At 40.3% G+C, this 22,656-nt stretch overlaps 1 protein-coding gene across 5 annotated transcripts in view; it reads left to right on the top strand.

Annotated features, from left to right (window-relative positions):
• TMEM144 (transmembrane protein 144) overlaps positions 1 to 22,444 on the top strand; it is a 39,713-nt gene extending 17,269 nt beyond the window's left edge. The window contains exons 6-14 of one of the 5 annotated variants that reach the window (XR_012247797.1): positions 3,203 to 3,284; positions 4,829 to 4,902; positions 5,742 to 5,860; positions 8,861 to 8,980; positions 16,235 to 16,332; positions 18,888 to 18,988; positions 20,750 to 20,803; positions 21,270 to 21,307; positions 21,925 to 22,444. Coding sequence is in view for 4 of the 5 variants with exons in the window: in XM_073644780.1 (XP_073500881.1) it covers positions 3,203 to 3,284; positions 4,829 to 4,902; positions 5,742 to 5,860; positions 8,861 to 8,980; positions 16,235 to 16,332; positions 20,750 to 20,803; positions 21,925 to 22,008 (631 nt within the window). In the remaining variant the exon portion in view is untranslated. The remainder of the gene's footprint in view (positions 1 to 3,202; positions 3,285 to 4,828; positions 4,903 to 5,741; positions 5,861 to 8,860; positions 8,981 to 16,234; positions 16,333 to 18,887; positions 18,989 to 20,749; positions 20,804 to 21,269; positions 21,308 to 21,924) is intronic. The other 4 variants (XM_073644790.1, XM_073644813.1, XM_073644804.1 and 1 more) reach the window with 4 other exon arrangements.
• The last annotated feature ends 212 nt before the right edge of the window (positions 22,445 to 22,656 follow it).

Genomic DNA, 22,656 nt, shown 5'->3' with positions numbered 1-22,656 from the left:
TGCAGGCAGCAGATCGCTCTCCACGGTGTCTCCAGACTCTGTCACGTCTGTCACATGTGCTCAGTGTGAACCTGCTTTCATCTGTGAAGAGCACAGGGCGCCAGTGGCGACTGTTTTGTGGCAAATGCCAAGTTTCCTGCATGATGTTGGGCTGTGAGCACAACCCCCATTTGTGGACGTCGGGCCCTCATACCACCCTCGTGGAGTCAGTTTCTAACAGTTTGTGGAAGACACATGCACATTTGTGTCCTGCTGGAGGTCATTTTGCAGGGCTCTGACAGTGCTCCTCCTGTTCCTCCTTGCACAAAGGCGGAGGTAGCGGTCTTGCTGCTGGGTTGTTGCCCTCCTACGGCCCCCTCCACGTCTCCTGGTGTACTGGCCTGTCTCCTGGTAGCGCCTCCAGCCTCTGGACACTACACTGACAGACACAGCAAACCTTCTTGCCACAGCTCGCATTGATGTGCCATCCTGGAGGAGATCCCACAGGAGACCATCCGCAACCTCATCAGGAGCATGCCCAGGCATTGTAGGGAGGTCATACAGGCATGTGGAGACCACACACAATACTGAGCCTCATTTTGACTTGTTTTAAGGACATTACATCAAAGTTGGATCAGCCTGTAATGTGTTTTTCCACTTTAATTTTGGGGCAGACTCCAATTCCAGGCCTCCATTGGTTAATAAATTTGATTTCCATTGGTGATTTTTGTGTGATTTTGTTGTCAGCAAATTCAACTTTGTACAGAACAAAGTATTCAATGAGAATATTTCATTCATTCAGATCTAGGATGTGTTATTTGAGTGTTCCCTTTATTTTTTTGAGCAGTGTATCTATATAAATGGATTTAGAGCTTCACCTCTGTTTTGTTTTTAATGGTGATCTCCACAACTAGAAAAACTGAAATCGGCACAAAATTTGAACCTAAAATTGAGATGATACAAAGTGGACTGTGTGAGCTATGCTATTGCCAATAAGTATTTACAAGAGAATATCACGCACACCTAAAAGAGCTATGTATTACATCAGGATATTTTCCAACCTATTATTAAATCTCCCTCTTATGATTGTGAGATATTAATTTTAGCATGCATCTTGGGAGTAATACAAAAGGACATAGGCCCCAATTCATTAAGACTGGTGTTGTACACCTAATCTCAATGAAGAGGCATGATGGAGTAAGAGGCACACACCACTTCATGATTCAAGCGTCAAAATTACGTGACTATTTAAGGTGCTGTCAGTTTAATGCAGACTTAGATCGGAACACCGTGCACAGACTGGCCATCGGCTCTTCCGAGCATGACAGCTGCATAGGAATACATACATGAACCTGTCACGCTTGGGTCAGTAGAGCTGCCGGCCAGTCTGTGCACTGCGCTCCAATCTTGTTCTCATTTATACGGCCATCTGCCTGTACCCTTAAGGTGTCTTACTACAGCTTAATGAATCATGGCTGTAAAGTTTAGAAATAAATTCTTAAGTTAGCACCTTCCATGCCAAATATATCCTCTACCCCTCTGTAAAGATCTAGATCCAGGCTAAGCAACCTGCTGCACGCTACCTGTTATCAATTTTTCTATCTGCAAATGATATTTCAGGGGTCAACGACTTACTTCATCCCAGTTGTTGTAAAACTACAACTCTCAGCATGCCGTCTGCAGCTGTAAGGTCATACCCTGGAATTGTAGTTTCACAGGAACTGGAGCGAAACCTACTGCTGTACCCAGAGATAGTACCATATACATACAGAGGGGAAATAATGAATTTGTTTGTCATAGCCAAAAAGTATAAATGGGGTTGTCCAGGCTTAGGCCACAAGTCTGCAGTCACTCTGTGTGACTGCAGACTTGTGAATCCTCACATCGCGCGCACTGCATATTGTGAGAATTCTCCAGTGCCTGGAGCGGGCAGTCATGTGACCGTAAGTGTACGATTTGCATACTTCTGACCACATTCTGACTAGACCTGTCCGGCATCAATCATTACACTTGCATTGAGCAAGGTCACACACGTCTAGTTGAGACGCGACTGCAAGTGTGTAAATCGCTTACTTGCGGTCATGCGGCCTCTGCTTCTGGCACTGGAGAATTCTCACAGCATGCAGTGCGTGAGATGTGAGGATTCAAGTCTGCAGTCACATAGTGACTGCAGACTCGTAGCCCAAGGCCAGACAAACCCTTTAAAGTGTTCCCGTCAGATCCCTCATTGTCAATGACCACTACTACGGTATGAATCTAGATTCTTTTATCTCATGTGCTCAGTTATTCTGCAATCTTTGCAGTAGACATATGTATTCCACAGAATCGTGCTAATGAGGCAGCACTATCCCTGCCTGTGTATCTCCCACAGATTCATCCTGCCTTGGAACTTGTAATCATTCCTCCGTGACCACGATTGACAGCTTGCAAACAATACCTGTCATGCTAGGACCGTAGTATCAATACACGTCCATATAGGACTAGTCTGGGGTAACAAACACCTGCTTGACTATTCCTGGCTCATTAGTATTTGTGATGATGGAGCACATGACGACTCCATTTCTCAAACAAGTCACACGACCAGAAATATTTGTGCTACTTGGCTGCGACTTGCTGTCACACGTTACCATTTTAGAGAAGTGATCTTGCTGTGAAAAAACAGCCAAGACACAGTCGAATGCAAATTGTATTACATCTACGGCAGGCGACTTGCTCGCAGCAGCAGAAAATCCAACATGTTTGGAAAAATTTGCAACTCGGTGTCGCAGTGGCTGGAGGTTACAGGACGCAATGCAGGAAATCATTAGAGGAGATTCCGCAATTCCATCTCAAATGGCACATGGCACGTTGCCGTGATGCCCTGGCCTAAAAGTACAATCTTCACAGACTGCAGCGTTAGCACCTAAAAAACCTTATCAGATCAATGAAACCCACGTCCGCACCACTACAGTAGCTCAAGGGGGAGTTCACTTTGACATTAGATGGACAGATGATGTGGACAAAATATCTGTCTATGATTCCCACAATTCTACCATTATCTCATATGCCATGATCTTATGTGCCAGGAGTACCATGTGTTAAAGGGGTGTGCACACATTATACCTTATATTCTAGGAAATCAGTAAAAAAATTATCCCTCTGCAGATTGTGGCTATTTAGAAGTGTGAAACGTGTTTGATTTATTCTGGTTATTTTAAATGCAACATCTGTATTTGCTTTTTAGTGCAATTATTTTTCTGTTTGTGAAAACTGAAGTAAAAAGTGTTACCCCAGAATCAGAAAGCACCCCACTTCTCAGGAATAGTGTACGTATTCTACAAACCTCCTTCTGTTACAGCCCTTTGTATTGGTGGGTAGAATACATGTCTCTTCTCTTTTCCATATTGCTGTACAAATGTATTATTTATCTGGTTGGGAAAGAGTAGAGGTTTTAGCAAAAAATGAAGATATTTATCATATTTCTTTATCACTTTTTGGGAAAGTTTACTGTGGCTGCTGAGAACTTTTAATGACTAAATTAGTCTTTTCTAGGGTTTGGCCCATGGACATTATTTGAATGAAGTGGTGTTCACTACCGCTCCATTCATTGTCTGTGGGACTGACTGAAAGCTGAATGGTGCACCCCACTTGTCTCTGGTGGTGCACCCCACTGTCTGTCAGTTAAAGATCAGTAGTACACATGTATTACCACTGCTGTATTCACATAGGGGACCCGGAGTACTTCAACATCATGAATCATGGGACACTTGATGAGTTGTTGATGCTGCATATGGATGAGCTTTATAGAAGTCTTACACCCAGTGAGATTGTTTTTTTTATTTTGTACGAAATATAAACTGACCTGCTGTGCGTGTTTGAAATGCCCAACATGCCAATTTCTCTTGTGGGTGCATTGAGTTTTATGTGTGGATTTTTCCCATAGAATTGCATTAGATGCAGAAAATTCGCAGGTGTAAACGCATATGCATTTTTAGGGCGTTTCTGCATGTAATCTGCACACGTCTGTATCAATAACGTTTTGTCAAAATCCAAATGCCAGTAAGTATCATAAACAAACTGTATTTAAAACACGACTTGCCAAAAAAAAGACAAAAATTGCAGCTGTAAAAACGCATGTAAAAAACACAAGTAAACTAATTTACGTAATTGGTGCAGAAAATCTGCAACATCAAAAATTCACCAAATACTCATCATGGGAGCAAAACCTTAGTGATCATTCTTTTATGACCTATTCTGTAGATCAATATGAGATTAGTGGGAAACCAGCTTTTACCTTCCACTTTGATCAAAGGGCTGCTGTACTTTTACAAGTGCTATAACTGCTTCATTCTTTGTGTTGTGCCATCTACTTGCACAGTGTGTACTTGGTAGCGGTGGTGCAGGGCATTGCAGCGTTCTCCCCTTAAAGTGAATGGTACAATGCTGGCGTACCCTGCACCATTGAGAACACACTATAGATGTTGAAGTGGCTGCGGTGCCTACAGATGGCTGATCAGTAGGGATATTGAGAGTCCGATCCCTACCAAATGATATTGATGACCTATCCTAATGATATACCATCGGTGTTCTATATCTGGAAATTGACTTTAATGTACTTTTGGATTTTAGTTTACCAAGTTTGTGACACTGAAAAAAACATTCTTGTTCAAACCCAGTTTTGAAAACCTCGTGCTCCACAACTGCGAGTTTGTAACAATGTACTAGCGTTTTCATTCGGGCAACAACGACAGACACAATCTTTGCTGCTGTGAATACTTTGCACAAAGTTGCGAGGAATTTAAATTGGACATATATTGTAGAAAAGTTTCCTACAGTATATTATTTTTACAGATTTTTTTTTTCCCTGCAGATTAACACTCAGGAAGACGCTGTTACAGATTCATCATGGGTGGACCAATTATCACCTTTACAGAGGCGAATAATGTAAGCAAATCGTGTTCATTAAAAAAGCAAATCATCAGCATATTCAGATGTACAATAGGCGAAATGTAAAGAGATGGCCGCCTCGGACCATTCTGCCATGACCAGTTCTATATGTCTGAGTTATATGGATTGCAATGAGCCCACATATTAATCATCTAGTTATCTACTCACAATGACTGCATGACATATTGTTATATCAGATGGTAAACTTACCGCTTCTCAAAAGGTATAAAGCATACTGATGATTAGGCCACTGGGGATGATTACACATGCAGTTTTTGTGCCAGTTTTTTCTTTTTTTGAATTTGTTTTTAAAGGTGTTGTCCTTTTTCAGAAAAGTTTTTCTTATAAGTGCCCTGAGTTGTTAAACTTTTCTTACCATGTCCCGGTCTAGTGCTTCATCTCGATGGCTGCTCCCGATGTCTGTTGTTATCTGCAGCACTGACATCACATCAACAGCGCTGCAGAAAACTGAACTCAATGGCTCTTCCTTTGTAGACGGCACAAGCCGCTCAGGAGCTGACATCACGTGAACAGCGCTGCAGACAACCGAGATCAACGTCTCTGAGTGGCTTGTGCCATCTACACCGGCAGAGCCATTAAATTAAGTTTTCTGCAGCGCTGTTGATGTGACGTCAGCACTGCAGACAACAGACATCGGGAGCTGCCATTGAGACTCTGATTTTTTTTTTTCTACTAAACGAACTTATAGGAAAAATACTTTTGAAAGGGAACAACTCATTAATGCAGTTCACTAATATGAACTAAGGGGCTCCAAGTATATTTTACTTTAACAGCAAGATGACTAATTTTCCTCTTGTCCTTTCTGTCTGTAACAGAGGGTCATTAATGGCGGTAGGAGCAGGAGTTCTCTATGGGTCCAGCTTTGTTCCAGTTCTTTACATCAAAGACCACAGTAAGAACCATGAAAGTATATATGCTGGATCAAGTCAGTTTGGTAAGAAAAATGTAATTCCGAATTTGTATGTGTTTAGAGTAAGCACATTTGGCATTGTAAAGGGATTTTCCTGGTGCTTTTTTAATAAGTCCCTCAAAAAAATAATATGCAAATTGCCTCTTCAGAGAAAGAGGACTTAAACTCTATAGCGCCACCTATTGGAAGCAGCAGTCCTACAAGTCACAATCAACCCTTTAACGAGTCGTGATTTGGCTTTTATCCTAAGTCATATTTCACGACTCGTTAAAGGGTTGAATGTGACTTGTAGGATTGCTGCTTCCAATAGGTGGCGCTATAGAGTTCAAGTCCTCTTTTTCTCTGAAGAGGCAATTTGCATATTAAATTTCCCAGAGGAGCATTGCACGGCGAATTTAGCCTCCTTACCTTGACATGCCAGAGTTGGTATGTCACTCTCCACAAGGAGAAACGTTACCCCTTAGACCTCAAACAAATAATAAACTTTGCAACTTCCATATATTTTTTCTGTGGTCTTGCTGCTTTTGCAGTCAAAAGAAACGGTGACCCCATAATTCACATTTATTTACAGTGGTCCCACATTTAAGTAGGGCAGGCCTGGTCACTGCCCCTTCATTAGTGGCCCCATTTGTGGAACAGAGCATCATGTGCATGCAGGGAATCGACTGTACAAAATAAAGGGGCTGTAATTCCCAGAGCAGGTCGTCTGTGCTGAACTCGTAATAACCATACGTCAGTAAGTGGAATATAGTATTATTTTTGTTAAAATAAGGATAAAGTGGGCAACGCCTTTTAAGGCAGAACTTCCTATGGCATGGGCATTGAATTTTATCTTCGTCGTCTCGTGAAGTTTACTAGTATTGCAGTATATAATATATAGGTTCAAGTCCTTTCAAGGGACTGAAATAAAAAGTAAAAAAAAAAAACTGTGTCTGCCTGAAAATGATACACGTTAGAGCTTGTGTACTCTGCTGGCACTATTATAGTCTATGGCTCAGGCAGCGCATACGTTCAAATCCCTTTTTGCGGGGGAGGGGGGTTCGGATGCAAGCCCTGACGGGACCCACGAACGTGAAGATAAGCGCAATGTGAAAGCATCCTAAGATCGAAATAAAATTAACATATACCCTGCTGTAAGTAAGTAAAAAGACATAATGCTTATAAATAAGATAGGGTACTTCGTAAACCCTGTTTTTTATTTAAAAAAAAAAGTATAAAAGCCATGAAAACACAATAAATAAAGAGTCAGCTCACCCTCGGAGTTCCCGGAGTGCAAAGAGCCAGCTGAGCCGCTGGGAAACTGATTAGAGAGGAAGAGATGCGTCCAGCTTCTGGTAACTCGTAAAATCCAAAATCTTTATTAAATCAGTTAAAAAATATGTGGCTGGACAAGTACCATATTGTCACAACCCTGTGGGGGGTATGACCAGAGCAGATGCGTTTCGGACCTAGTGGTTCTTAATCATTGCAATGTAGTTCTATATCTGGATCACTAGGTCTGAAATGCATTTGCTCTGGTCATACCCCCCACGGGGTTGTGACAATATGGTTCTTGTCCAGCCACATATTTTTTAACTGATTTAATAAAGATTTTGGATTTTACAAGTTACCTGAAGCTGGACGCATCTCTTCCTCTATAAAAGCCATGCCACCAGCGACAAGTTGTCCACAATCGAGACGATCCTAACCTCTGGTATTAAAACCTATAGTACCCTATGTTATTTATGTGCACTATTGCTTTCTGCTTATAGCAGGGTATATATTTACTTTTTTCTGTCTTAGGTTTTGCCTGTTTAATTGCCAGTGTAAACATGCTCCTACACGTTGCATGTATACCAGCGTATACTCCGGCTCATCTCTTTCAGCTTTGCTTTAGGATCTTGCACTCCCTTTCTTTGAGCTGGGCATTACGTTTATAAAGCTTCTATGGTTGGGTGTCCATAGCTGGGTCCGGTGCTGATCAGCCATTATTCACATTGAGGTAATTTTTGACACATGGTAAGGTTTTAATGCTAGAGGTTAGGACTGTCCCGATTGGGTACACCTTGGCCACTGGTGGGATGACTTTTATGCTTTTTTGATCAAAAGCAGTGTGTCATGGGGTTACCGCAATGAGGTGGAGCCAGAAGACCGCAGCGTCTGATGGCTCCTACTCTGGCTCCGAGAAGAAGCACTTTAAAACATGTTTTATTTCTTCTGGCAGAACAGGGGTTAAACGGCCATGTTGGAAGTGCTCACAGCTGAGCACGGTTAGCCACTCCTTTTCCCTTTATAATCTGGGCTCTGATACTAATCCTTGACAGAGCTAGCATTTGCTGCATGGCTAACTGAGGGAGAGGAATTCTAATGAGAAAGAAAGTTGGAGAAATTATTAGTGACTGTTGTTCGGTTTGTATGCGTGGTAATACTTTATCCTTCTCCATTTTGTTTTATCCCCCTACCTTCACACCCCTATGCTTTCCTCTGTTATATGTGAGTGAATATTTAGTGTGCCTGGAGTTTTCTGTTAACCCCTGTCTGTGTAGCCTTGTTTGTCAGGTTGGTGTACTACGGTGCACAGTAGCGCCCCCTTCCCTGGATGGGGGAGGAGAACAGACAGAGGACTAACTCAGTAGTTAGGGCGAGGTCTGAGGCCCCGGCATCCTCACCTTCAGAGGTATCTCGGGGAATAGAGCGAGCTAGGGCGCCCCCTAGTGTTAGGGACAGGATAGGAGCCCCTGTTCCCTGGTCACTGGACAGCTCTTTTGTGACACAGTGTTTACTAAATACCCTATGTTATTTATATGCACTACTGCTTTTACTTACTTACAGCAGGGTATATGTTCATTTTGTTTCTAGCTTAGGTTTTATCATTTTATGTCTGGTAGTAAATTGCTGTGAACTTTTTGCTTGTTAACTGCTTACATACTTGATGACCATTTCACTGCTACTTGAGAAACATTAACACTATTTTTTCTTTCATTTGATGGATTTAAAATGGAAATATTGGGAAGTGGCTAAAGTGATGTGGTTTCTCTCTTTCAGATCTTGATTATGTGTTTGCACACTTCAGTGGGATATTCATCACCAGCACTGTATACTTCCTTATTTACTGTGCTGTAATGAAGAACCATCCCAAAGTCTATCCAGAAGCGATACTGCCTGGTAAGTGTGCTCAAGGACACAAGTCTGCATGTAGTCCACTAGTAATCATTCTCAAGAACCATTACTACCTGGCATGTACTTTGAATAAATATTAGCCTTTTGCTCTGATTCAAAAGATCGATTCTTATGGCCACCGATATCTTTAAACATTGGGCTGACGCGCAAGTAACACAAAAAATGTGAATCAGTAAAAGAAGGAACTGACACCTGGACCCCCCTGAGCAGAAGTCAGAGAAGGCTTATTACAGTCACTGCCTTCATGATTGTTCTCTACACGTACCTGTATGGCAAATCGCATGACCTCTATGTGCTGGCTAGAGAATGCGTTTCTTGTGTGAGCTTCCCTAGGATCATATTTGAACGCAGACTGCATTCCCCTGCAACTGGGGCCAACAGCTAATGAGCAACTAGAAGGGAGTAATGTAAAACAATCCATTAAAAAAAATTGCCATGTCCCCTTAAATTCTGAAAATTGGGGCCTATCATTATCTGAAAAGCCAACATACCCCTTACTTAGGGCTGTGGAATCGGTAAGCCAAACTTCTGGCTCCTCAATTTCCCTGACTTCCGACTTCACGACTCCCAACTCCACAGCCCTGCCTCCTACTGAGCATGTACATAAAGTGCAGCACAGATCCATCTCAACTAAAAGCCGAGATCCTTAGATCAGGAATAGAACAGACATTTATAGAACATTTCATAACTTTCCCAGATTCTTCTGAAAAAAATTATAACACATCCTACATTGAACTACTGTAACCAATTTATTATATATTGTAGGAGTCGGTTCATTTTATACCAACTCCACCAAAATGGATATCGACTCTGATTCCACAGCCCTGCCCCTTACAATAAATATTTTTCGAAATATCGCTAATTATGAAAGATCCGACCTGAGTCATGTGTTCCCAGTATCCCCAGCACCCTAGCACTATCCACTGTCAGGAATGAGAGATCTCCTATATCTGAGAAATATATGTGTGTGTACATATATTATGCAGCGGGTGAAATAAGTATTGAACATATCACCAATTTTAAAAGTAAATATATTTCTAAAGATGCTCTTTGCATGAAATTCTCACCAGTTATCAGTAACAACCCACCCAATCCACACAGGCAAATAAATCAAATCATATATGTCCATAATTTAATTTATTAGTAATAATAAGAAATGACACAGGGAAAAAGTATTGAACACATGAAGAAATAGAGGTGCAAAAAGCCATGGAAAGGAGGGCTGTGGAGTCGGAGTCAAAGCCCATTTTGGTGGAGTCGTAGTCGGTATAAAATGGACCAACTCTGACTACTAAAATATATAGTAAATTGGGTACAGTAGTTCAATGCAGTATGTGGGGAATATTTTTTCGTAAGAATTTGGGAAAGTTATGAAATGTCCTATAAATGTCTGTCCTATTCCTGATCTAAGGGTCTAGACTTTTAGCTGTGATGAATCTGTGCTACAGTAAATTTATCACTTAAACATGAGCCATGTATGAGGGAGTCAGAGTCATGGAGTTGGAGTTGGTGTCATGGAAATTGAGGAGTCGGAGGTTTGGCTTACCAACTCCACAGCCCTGATGGAAAATCATGACACCAGCTGACATCTGTCAGTAATTAGAAAGCAATTCTGCCACTGTGAAAAATAATATCAGCTGGCTCAACTGATGGACTATAAAAAGGTGTCTCGTTACCAAGGTGCCACACAAGAAACATCTCATGATGGTTAAAACCAGTGAGCTGTCTCAAGACCTTTGCAACTTGTTGTTGCAAAACATACTGATGGCATTGGTTACAGAAGAATTTCTAAACCTTTGAAGGATCCACTGAGCACTGTTGGGGCCATAATCCGGAAGTCGAAAGAACTTTTCACCATAAACTGGCCACAACCATCTTCTCCCCGCAAGATTTCAGACAAAGGAGTGAAACTAATTGTCAGAAGAGTTGTCCAATAGCCAAGGACCACCCGTGGAGAGCGACAGAAAGACCTGGAATCAGCAGGTACAATTGTTTCAACGAAAACAATAAGTAATGCACTTAACCTTCATGGCCTATATGCACTCTCACCATGCAAGACTCCATTGCTGAACAAAAAGCATGTTCAAGAGTGTTTAACGTTTGCTCAACAACATTTAGACAAGCCTGTGAAATACTGGGAGAATAGTTTGGTCAGATGAAAAAAACATTGAACTCTTTGGATGCCATAATACACACCATGTTTGGAGGCCAAAAGGCGCTGCATATCACCCTAAAAACACCATACCAGCATTGAAGTTTGGAGGTGGGAACATCATGATGTGGGGCTGTTTTTCAGCATTCGTCACTGGCAAACTTCATATTGAAGGAAGGATGAATGGACAAATGTACCGAGACATTCTTGTTATAAATATGTTGCCATCTACCAGGATGATGAAGATGAAACAAGGGTGGACATTTCAGCAAGACAACGATCCCAAACACATAGCTAAGGAAACTCTTAATTGGTTAAAGCTCGTGGAATGGCCCAGTCAATTACCTGACCTTCATCCAATAGAAATTGTAAGGAAGGAACTAAAGCTCAGAGTTCAAATCCTGAAGGTTCCATGGGCTCCTTCTATGAAGAGTGTTTATGTGGAAGAATGGGTCACCATCATAATCACACCTGAGCAATGCATGTGACTAGTTTCTCCATACAGGAGGAATCTTGAAGCCGTCACCACCAACAAAGGCTTTTGTGCAAATTATTAAATAAAATTCAGTAAGCGTGTTCAATACTTTTTCCCTGGGTCATTGCTCATTATTACACATAACTTTAATTTATGGACATCTATGGCTTGATTTCTTTGCCGGTGTGGATTGGGTGGGTTGTTACCAACATATGGTGAGAATTTCATATTAGTAGCACCTTTTAGAAATATATTTACTTAGAAAACTGGGACATGTTCAATACTTATTTCACCCGCTGTATGTGGATATATATATATTGATAGATAGATGGCCCATAATGTCTGTAAAGCGCTGTGGAATTAATGGCGCTATACGCTTGTATAAGTGAGTAAAATAAATAAATAGATATCTTTGTAGCTATATCTAATATAAATATGCTTGGGGAGGGTGTGGGGGAGTTTAGGTTTTTCCGTTAAAAATAATAGGCTGTGTAGGCTGATAAGTCATCTTTAAAAAGTATTCTCAGGTAAGTTTAAACTATTAAAATAAAGCACGATGTAATACAAACAAAGATCTAAAACATTATTTTGATAACATAAAAGTGTAGGTTTCAAACCCCAAAAGCTCAACTGTCCTTGCCTATTGGGGAGTGGGGTCCTCTGCTTATGGACTGGTTAAAGTTCAAATGGAAGATTGTATTTATATCTTGATTTATATACAGTACAGACCAAAAGTTTGGACACACCTTCTTATTTAAAGATTTTTCTGTATTTTCATGACTTTGAAAATTGTACATTCACACTGAAGTCATCAAAACTATGAATTAACACATGTGGAATTATATACTTAACAAAAAAGTGTGAAACAACTGAAAATATGTCTTATATTCTAGGTTCTTCAAAGTAGCCACCTTTTGCTTTGATGACTGCTTTGCACACTCTTGGCATTCTCTTCATGAGCTTCAAGAGGTAGTCACTGGAAATGGTTTTCACTTCACAGGTGTGCCCTGCCAGGTTTAATAAGTGGGATTTCTTGCTTTATAAATGGGGTTGGGACCATCAGTTGTGTTGTGCAGAAGTCAGGTGGATACATACAATTAGGTCCATATATATTTGGACAGAGACAACATTTTTCTAATTTTGGTTCTAGACATTACCACAATGAATTTTAAACAAAACAATTCAGATGCAGTTGAAGTTCAGACTTTCAGCTTTCATTTGAGGGTATCCACATTAAAATTGGATGAAGGATTTAGGAGTTTCAGCTCCTTAACATGTGCCACCCTGTTTTTAAAGGGACCAAAAGTAATTGGACAAATTAAATAATTGTAAATAAAATGTTCATTTCTAGTACTTGGTTGAAAACCCTTTGTTGGCAATGACTGCCTGAAGTCTTGAACTAATTGACATCACCAGACGCTGTGTTTCCTCCTTTTTGATGTTCTGCCAGGCCTTCACTGCGGTGGTTTTCAGTTGCTGTTTGTTTGTGGGCCTTTCTGTCTGAAGTTAAGTCTTTAACAAGTGAAATGCATGCTCAATTGGGTTGAGATCAGGTGACTGACTTGGCCATTCAAGAATATTCCGCTTCTTTGCTTTAATAAACTCCTGGGTTGCTTTGGCTTTATGTTTTGGGTCATTGTCCATCTGTAGTATGAAGCGATGACCAATCAGTTTGGCTGCATTTGGCTGGATCTGAGCACACAGTATGGCTCTGAAGACATCAGAATTCATTCAGCTGCTTCTGTCCTGTGTCACATCATCAATAAACACTAGTGACCCAGTGCCACTGGCAGCCATGCATGCCCAAGCCATCACACTGCCTCCGCCGTGTTTTACAGATGATGTGGTATGCTTTGGATCATGAGCTGTACCACGCCTTCGCCATACTTTTCTCTTTCCATCATTCTGGTAGAGGTTGATTTTGGTTTCATCTGTCCAAAGAATGTTCTTCCAGAACTGTGCTGGCTTTTTTAGATGTTTTTTAGCAAAGTCCAGTCTAGCCTTTTTATTCTTGATGCTTATGAGTGGCTTGCACCGTGCAGTGAACCCTCTGTATTTACTTTCATGCAGTCTTCTCTTTATGGTAGATTTGGATATTGATACGCCTACCTCCTGGAGAGTGTTGTTCACTTGGTTGGCTGTTTTTAAGGGGTTTCTCTTCACCATGGAGATTATTCTGCAATCATTCACCACTGTTGTCTTCCGTGGGCGCCCAGGTCTTTTTGCATTGATGAGTTCACCAGTGCTTTCTTTCTTTCTTTCTCAGGATGTACCAAACTGTAGATTTTGCCACTCCTAATATTGTAGCAATTTCTCGGATGTTTTTTTTATGTTTTTGCAGCTTAAGAATGGCTTGTTTCACCTGCATGGAGAGCTCCTTTGACCGCATGTTTACTTCACAGCAAAACCTTCCAAATGCAAGCACCACACCTCATATCAACTCCAGGCCTTTTATCTGCTTAATTGAGAATGACATAACGAAGGGATTGTCCACACCTGTCCATGAAATAGCCTTGGAGTCAATTGTCCAATTACTTTTGGTCCTTTTAAAAACAGGGTGGCACATGTTAAGGAGCTGAAACTCCTAAACCCTTCATCCAATTTTAATGTGCATACCCTCAAATGAAAGCTGAAAGTCTGAACTTCAACTGCATCTGAATTGTTTTGTTTAAAATTCATTGTGGTAATGTCTAGAACCAAAATTAGAAAAATGTCTCTGTCCAAATATATATGGACCTAACTGTAGCTGATAGTCCTACTGAATAGACTGTTAGCTGCTTTTTTCTTGCCATAATACAAATTCTAAGTAAAGAAAAACGAGTGGCTATCATTACTTTAAGAAATGAAGGTCAGTCAGTACGAAAAATTGGGCAAATTTTGAATGTGTCCCCAAGTGCAGTTGCAAAAACCATCAAGCGCTACAAAGAAACTGGCTCACATGAGGACCGCCCCAGGAAAGGAAGACCAACAGTCACCTCTGCTTCTGAGGATAAGTTTATCCGAGTCACCAGCCTCAGAAATCGCAGGTTAACAGCAGCTCAGATTAGAGACCAGGTCAATGCCACAGAGTTCTAGCAGCAGACACATCTCTACAACAACTGTTAAGATAGTACAAACACGCAAGAAAACGATCAATAAGCCAGTATTTAGAAAAATAATTCAATAAGCTTTATTATAAATAGCAACAAGCATGATTTAGGGTAATTATAAATATAAATATAGCCATTCCGAACCTTGAAAAAAGATTGCTCCACTAAGTACAGCATTAAACATCTAATCCACAATTGAAAAGATACATGTATGTAAACAAATATTGACGAAGGGAAATCCCAACTGACGAAGGGAAATCCGAAACGCGCGTCGGGGCTGTTGCTCCACGTGTACAGCTGGTTAATGTGACGCTCCTGTGCCCTGTCATTTCTTCTCTGCAGCCCTTTCGCTTATTTCTTGGTATGTATAGACAGGACTATGATGGACTGCATACTCTTATTGAAATGACTATACATGCACTCACCTTGGCACTTTATTGACTAGTGGTAGATTATGCACCCGCTGGTATGTGTATTGATTGTCAATATTTGTTTACATACATGTATCTTTTCAATTGTGGATTAGATGTTTAATGCTGTACTTAGTGGAGCAATCTTTTTTCAAGGTTCGGAATGGCTATATTTATATTTATAATTACCCTAAATCATGCTTGTTGCTATTTATAATAAAGCTTATTGAATTATTTTTCTAAATACTGGCTTATTGATCGTTTTCTTGCGTGTTTGTACTATCTTGTTTGTACGATTTAGCCTATAAAAAGTCCATTAAATTGGTAGTCTCTATTGAAGTTATTTATAATTGTATATAATATAGACTTTCTCCCAGTTTTGGGATAAGTGTACTACCTGTTCTTTCCATGAATTGTATGTACTAAACAACTGTTAAGAGGAGACTTTGTGCAGCAGGCCTTCATGGTAAAATAGCTGCTAGGAAACCACTGCTAAGGACAGGCAACCAGCAGAAGAGACTTGTTTGGGCTAAAGAACACAAGGAATGGACATTAGACCAGTGGAAATCTGTGCTTTGGTCTGATGAGTCCAAATTTGAGATCTTTGGTTCCAACCACCGTGTCTTTGTGCGACGCAGAAAAAGTGAACGGATGGACTCTACATGCCTGGTTCCCACCGTGAAGCATGGAGGAGGAGGTGTGATGGTGTGGGGGTGCTTTGCTGGTGACACTGTTGGGGATTTATTCAAAATTGAAGGCATACTGAAGCAGCATGGCTACCACAGCATCTTGCAGCAGCATGCTATTCCATCCGGTTTGCGTTTAGTTGGACCATCATTTATTTTTCAACAGGACAATGACCCCAAAGACACCTCCAGGCTGTGTAAGGGCTATTTGGCCAAGAAGGAGAGTGTGAATGTACAATTTTCAAAGTCATGAAAATACAGAAAAATCTTTAAATGAGAAGGTGTGTCCAAACTTTTGGTCTGTACTGTAGTTTATACTTATATATTTTATGTCATACACAATGCAAGATGTTCTTTAGAGCATTGCATGAAAATCTTCTGTATATTCACCTGAATATGAATTTAATTTGATTTCTTTATACTACAGGATTTATTTCTGGCATCCTCTGGGCAATCGCCACTTGCTGCTGGTTCCTGGCTAATAACTATCTAAGTGCTGTGGTCAGCTTTCCCATAATAACTGCGGTCAGTAGTTTCTCCATGATAAATATAAAGATATTGGGTGAATCACAAAGTAGAAATGTATGTCTGGTAAATGTCAACAGCCAATTACTCAGCAAGATCTGACCTTTATATCTTATTGGCAGGGTATCTGAGCTATATTTAGTTACCTTGAAGAAACTGCAATATTTTTTTTAAGGAGAAATAATTTATTTGTAACTACATTTAATGATGTAAGTTTAACCAAAAGTTTCCTAGTACAGGTACATCTCACTAAATTAGAATATCATCAAAAAGTTTATTTTTTTCAGTTCTTCAATACAAAAAGTGAAACTCATATATTATATAGAGTCATTACAAACAGAGTGATCTATTTCAAGTGTTTATTTCTGTTGATGTTGATGATTATGGCTTACATCCAATGAAAACATAAAAGTCATTGTCTCAGTAAATTAGAATACTTTATAGCAACAGCTTGAAAAATTATTTTAAAATCCGAAATGTTGGCCTACTAAAATGTATGTTCAGTAAATGCACTCAATACTTGGCGGGGCTCCTTTTGCATCAATGTGGAGTGGCATGGATGCGATCAGCCTGTGGCACTGCTGAGGTGTTATGGAAGCCCAGATTGCTTTGATAGCAGCCTTCAGCTCATCTGCATTGTTGGGTCTGGTGTCTCTCATCTTCCTCTTGACAATACCCCGTAGATTCTCTATGGGGTTAAGGTCAGGCGAGTTTACTGGCCAATCAAGCACAGTGACACTGTTGTTTTTAAACCAGGTATTGGCACTTTTGGCCGTGTGGACAGGGGCCAAGTCCTGCTGGAGAATGAAATTTCCATCTCCAAAAAGCTTGTCGGCAGAGGGAAGCATGAAGTGCTCTAAAATTTCTTGGTAGATGGGTGCGCTGACTTTGGTTTAGATAAAACACATTGGACCTACACCAGCAGATGACATGGCTCACCAAACCATCACTGATTGTGGAATCTTCACACTAGACCTCAAGCAGCTTGGATTGTGTGCCTCTCCACTCTTCCTCCAGACTCTGGGACCTTGATTTCCAAATGAAATGCAAAATTTACTTTGCATGTACTTAGTGTCATTGACTTCCTTCTGGACATCTGTCAAGTCAGCAGTCTTACCCATGATTGTGGAGCCTACTGAAACAGACTAAGGGACCTTTTTAAATGCTTAGGAAGCCTATTGCAGGTGTTTTTTGTTAATTATTCTAATTTACTAAGTTAATGACTCTTGTGTTTTCATTGGCTGTAAGCCATAATCATCAACATTAACAGAAATAAACACTTGAAATAGATCACTCTTTAATGACTCTGCAGTTGTGCTCAAAAGTTTACATACCGTGGCAGAATTTTTCCTTTCTTGGCCTTGTTTAAGAGACTATGAATGCTAACAAAAAAACTTTTTCTCCACTCATGGTTATTGGTTGAGTGAAGCCATTTATTGTCAAACTACTGTGTTTTCTCTTTTTAAATCTTAATGACAACCAAAAACATCCAAATGACCCTGATCAAAAGTTTACATACCCCAGTTCTTAATACCATGTATTGCCCCCTCTAACATCAATAGCAGCTTGAAGGCTTTTGTGGTAGTTGTTAATGAGGTTCTTTAATATCTCAGATGGTAAAGCTGCCCATTATTCTTGGCAAAAAGCCTCCAGTTCCTGTAAATTCCTGGGCTGTCTAACCTGAACTGCGAGCTTGATATCTCCCCAGAGTGGCTCAATGATATTGAGGTCAGGAGACTGAGATGGCCACTCCAGAACCTTCACTTTGTTCTGCTGTAGCCAATGACAGATCGACTTGGCCTTGTGTTTTGGATCGTTGTCATGTTGGAACGTCCAAGTACGTCCCATGCGCAGCTTCCAGGCTGTTGAGTGCAAATTTGCCACCTGTATTTGTTGATAACATGCTGCATTCATCTTTCTTTCAACTTTTACCAAGTTTCCTGTGCCTTTGTAGCTCACACATCCCCAAAACATCAGCAATCCACCTCCGTGCTTTACTGTAGGAATGATATTCCTTTCATCGTAGGCCTTGTTGACCTCTCCAAATTTAGCGTTTATGGTTCTGGCCAAAAAGTTCAATTTTGGTCTCATCACTCCAAGTTACCTTGTTCCAGAAGGCTTGTCACTGTGCTGTTTGGCGTATTGTAAGCGATATACTTTGTGGCATTTGCGCAGTAATGGCATTCTTCTGGCGACTCGACCATGCAGCCCATTTTTCTTCAAGTGCCTCCTTATTATGCATCTTGAAACAGCCACACCACTAGTTTTCAGAGAGTCCTGAATTTCACCTGATGTTATTTGTGGCTTTTTCTTTGCATCCCGAACAATTTTCCTGGCAGTTGTGGCCGAAATTTTTGTTGATCTACCTGACCGTGGTTTGGTTTTTACAGACCCCCTGATTTTCCATTTGTTAATCACAATTTGAATGCTGCTGACTGGCATTATCAATTCCTTGGATATTTTTTTGTATCCCTTTCCTGTGTTATACAGTCCAACTACCTTTTCCCGTAGATCCATTGACAGTTCTTTTTCTTTCCCCATGACTCACAATCCAGAAACGTCAGTGGATGGATGAAAAATGCAAGAGTCTGTCTGGATCCCAGAAACTCACTCAGCTTTTATGCACACACACTGATTACAAGCAAACAGATCACAGGTGAGGATGTTCCCTTTAGTAGCCATTCAAACGCATTTGTGTCAAATTCTGTGCATGTTATCAGGCCAAAATCACCAGGGTATGTGAACTTTTGATCAGGGTCATTTGGATGTTTTTGATCGTCATTAAGATTTAAAAAGAGAAAACACAGTAGTTTGACAATAATGGCTTCACCCAACCAGTAACCGTGAGTGGAGAAAAAATTTTTTTGTTAGCATTCATATTCTCTGAAACAAGGCCAAGAAAGGAAAAATTCTGCCGGGGTGTGTAAACTTTTGAGCACAACTGTATATAATATATGAATTTCACTTTTTGTATTGAAGAACTGAAATAAATTAACTTTTTGATGATATTCTAATTTAGTGAGATGCACCTGTATATCTTAAAATTTTACTAGGTGAAATTCTGCAATTGCCAGATTGGAGATGATGGCGTTCTTGGCTGTCTAACCCTTTATATGCCACAGTGGAACGCAACTGTGTCATCTAAGCCGTTAGGCTGATATTGTTGTTCATAATACACTGCTATAGCAGGAGTACTATTATACCATACTTCAGGACCTAATTGGTTTACAGGGATGACATAATTGACATCTAAGGGGTCAAATAGCCAGGATCAGAGTTCTTTTCAATCCCGGCCATAGACACCCTCTGTTGATGGCACAGACTCCGCTACTGAGCCTGCACTATCCCTGTGCATAAATGTACAGCATTACACGCAAATGCTTTTATTCATGAAGCAGGAAGGGATTTGAACTGACAAAGAAGACTACCTATCACCAATCTGGGATTGCACTTTTTATTTAGCAAAACAATGAGCAACCCCAAATTGGTGATTTTTCCAAATATACAGTAATCTAGTAACAATACCTCTCATAAGTTACCCTAATGTCCTTCTGAAAGGGCCTGACTTTTTTTTAGCAAAGTTGGGCCTGAACTTACAGGCTGTGAAATCCCTCTGTGGTCCCTCTAGCAACATCTCTCTTTGCATTAAACACATTATACTGTTGCATGCTTTATTAAGCTTTTACCGTATGGTAACATCATTACAGCAGTTACTGCTCGGTAACAGCTTAAAGGGGTTGTTCACTACCTGGGCAACCCTTTTTTAAATCAAGGCAACAAGTTTCCCAGGGCTCACGTGACATTTTTATGACAGGTTAGCCCTGCAGCCAATCAGCTGCTACTGTTAGGCTTCTGCGCTCTCAATGCTTCCATTTGTCTGAGGTTCAGACGAAGAAAGTGAGGGCATAGCAGCCTAGTAGTGGCAGCAGATTGACTGCAGGGCTCACGTGACATAACAATTTCATACAAGCCCGGGAGACCCTGCACCAACATCGCTGGAACAATTCCAGTACAGGAGAGGATTATATATTATTATTTTTATTCTATTTAAATAGCGGTTGTCCAGGTAGTGGTGAGCCTCTTTAATGAATCTCTTTGATAACGTACGTGGCAAAGCTCAGTTAGTGTCATTTCACCGCAGGAGCGTCCGCCAAGGGTTGTGGGATCCCACTCTGCATGCCGGGATCTCACAATCCAGATGTTGGGAGTACATTAAAGCAACTTCTGAGCCATTTTGTTAATAGATTATATTTAGGCAAATTACCAATCTGGGGCTGTTGACTGTTTTATTAAATAAAAGGGGCAGCTCCAGATTGGTGATTGGTCCTATTTAAGACCACTGCTCGGTGGAAATGACATGAGTACTGTTAGCATTTGTCTGCACAGCTTTATGATTTCTTCTATGATGTTATCACAGGGTCCTGGGTTGATTGCCGCACTTTGGGGAGTTCTAGCATTTAAAGAAATTAGGGTAAGTAAATTTGTTTTGAACTCTCACTTTTTTTTTTTTTTTACTACAGATCAAGATGTGCAGTTCTACATATGTGTTCTTTATCCAGTAAAGGTTGGACGTTTTCCAGTACACTTCTAGATCAGTTTGCAAGACATCTGCAGTCATTCATTTGGAACATTCATTGTTACCTTCCATGTGATGGACACACAGGCGCTCGCTATTTACAGGAACCGGTCCTAGGGCTATTCCTATGGCACATGCTGTAGAAGACCATGCCCACGAGCAGGGGCTAATGAGTGCACATATTTGCCTGTAACTCTGCAGCGTATAGTAAGCCCCTACATGCGGACATGAAAGTGATGACAGCCAAAACTAATCTCCAACATAATGAGCAAAGTGCAGATTTAATATTTTGCCGCATGTGGAGAGATGTACTGTACGTGAGTCTCACCCACTTGTTTTAATCTGTAATCTGCTTCTACAGGTGAAATAACAGCAATTCTATCTTGCTTTACACCTTGGGTACGTTAACATGTACAAATATTCTGCAGAAAATTCCCATCAAAATTTGCAAAAAAAAATTGCATGTGTTCAAGGTGCACTTGCTGCAAGTTTAGCTGTGGATTCTTCCTTTTGCATAGCAAAAGGGGAATTCTGTGTTGAAAATCTTCAGCATAATTTGACATGTTGCCGATTTTTAATCTGAACCCTGGATCAATTTTCACTGCAGATTTCTTTAGATGGGATTTGTGGCAGCTATGCCTTGGACAATCTGTGGTGTATATTCCACGTGTGAACATACCCTGAGAGTTACAGTACAGTTATCACAGCTCCTGTAATGCACCTATGGGATCCCCATCATCAGGACTGATTCTTATCCCATTAACACTGCTATTGTATGTCAGCAAGCAGAGATCTTGAAAATCATTGAGATCTAATATAGATAATATATTAGAACGTCATCTATATTTTAATTAAGCCAGAAATGAGCTATACTTGATGAATATTTAGAGTTGTCCCACTACCTATCCTTAGTACTTGAATACTGCTTAAACATTGTTTAACAATTTTTTTTGTTGCAGGTTTATAGATAAATGTAAATTACATTTCTCATTAACATTTTTACTTTTCTTTTTTAGGGAATGAAAAACTACTTGTTGCTGATACTGGCTTTCTGTATTGTATTATCAGGTTCTCTCCTGACGGCTTTTTCTAAGACCTGATTTGGCCACTAGATGGTGCTGCTCATGTGTGTCTTTGTTAAATCTACACTCCTTACAGAATCGTGATTGGGGAACACCGCACCATGTCTATTCTTATGTCAAGGTTTTTTTTTTCTATGATGTTACAATTTAAAACGATACTGTCCTTATTTTTACTACTGTGTATTGCATGTAATCATTTCATGGAATTTGTATGAAATTTTTTTCCCACGTATGTAGAGTCTAAACGTGTCTGGACTTTTATATGGGTCACGTTCACACACATCTGAAAGTGCAATTATTAAAATCCATGAGAGATCACATCCACTTAGAAGTGACATTTCTCCATTGAACACTTTTTTATGGTTTTACTTGGATGCAATGACTGATGATTAAATACCTCTGTAAATTATTAACATTTCACATGTAAAGCGCCATGGAATGAATGGCGCTATAATAAATAATAGTAATATTAGCAATCTTGACTTTGAGTGATTTCCGTATCACACTAGAGATCTTGAATAGTGGAATCTGATGAAAGTATTGACTGTCTCGCCTTCTTACTGAAAACCTACCAATGCGTCTTTACGATTTGTTAATTTGTTTTGTATCAATATGCATTATAAAGGATGGGATCTGAGGGGGCCGCGTAATTCCTGGAGGGAGCAC

The sequence above is a fragment of the Phyllobates terribilis genome, unplaced genomic scaffold (assembly GCF_046119375.1).
Source record: "Phyllobates terribilis strain yellow unplaced genomic scaffold, ASM4611937v1 Scaffold_1__5_contigs__length_1240528914, whole genome shotgun sequence".
Taxonomy (NCBI): Eukaryota; Metazoa; Chordata; class Amphibia; order Anura; family Dendrobatidae; genus Phyllobates; species Phyllobates terribilis.
The sequence above is the reverse complement of the archived record's forward strand: the minus strand, read 5'-3'. Positions and strand labels throughout refer to the sequence as shown.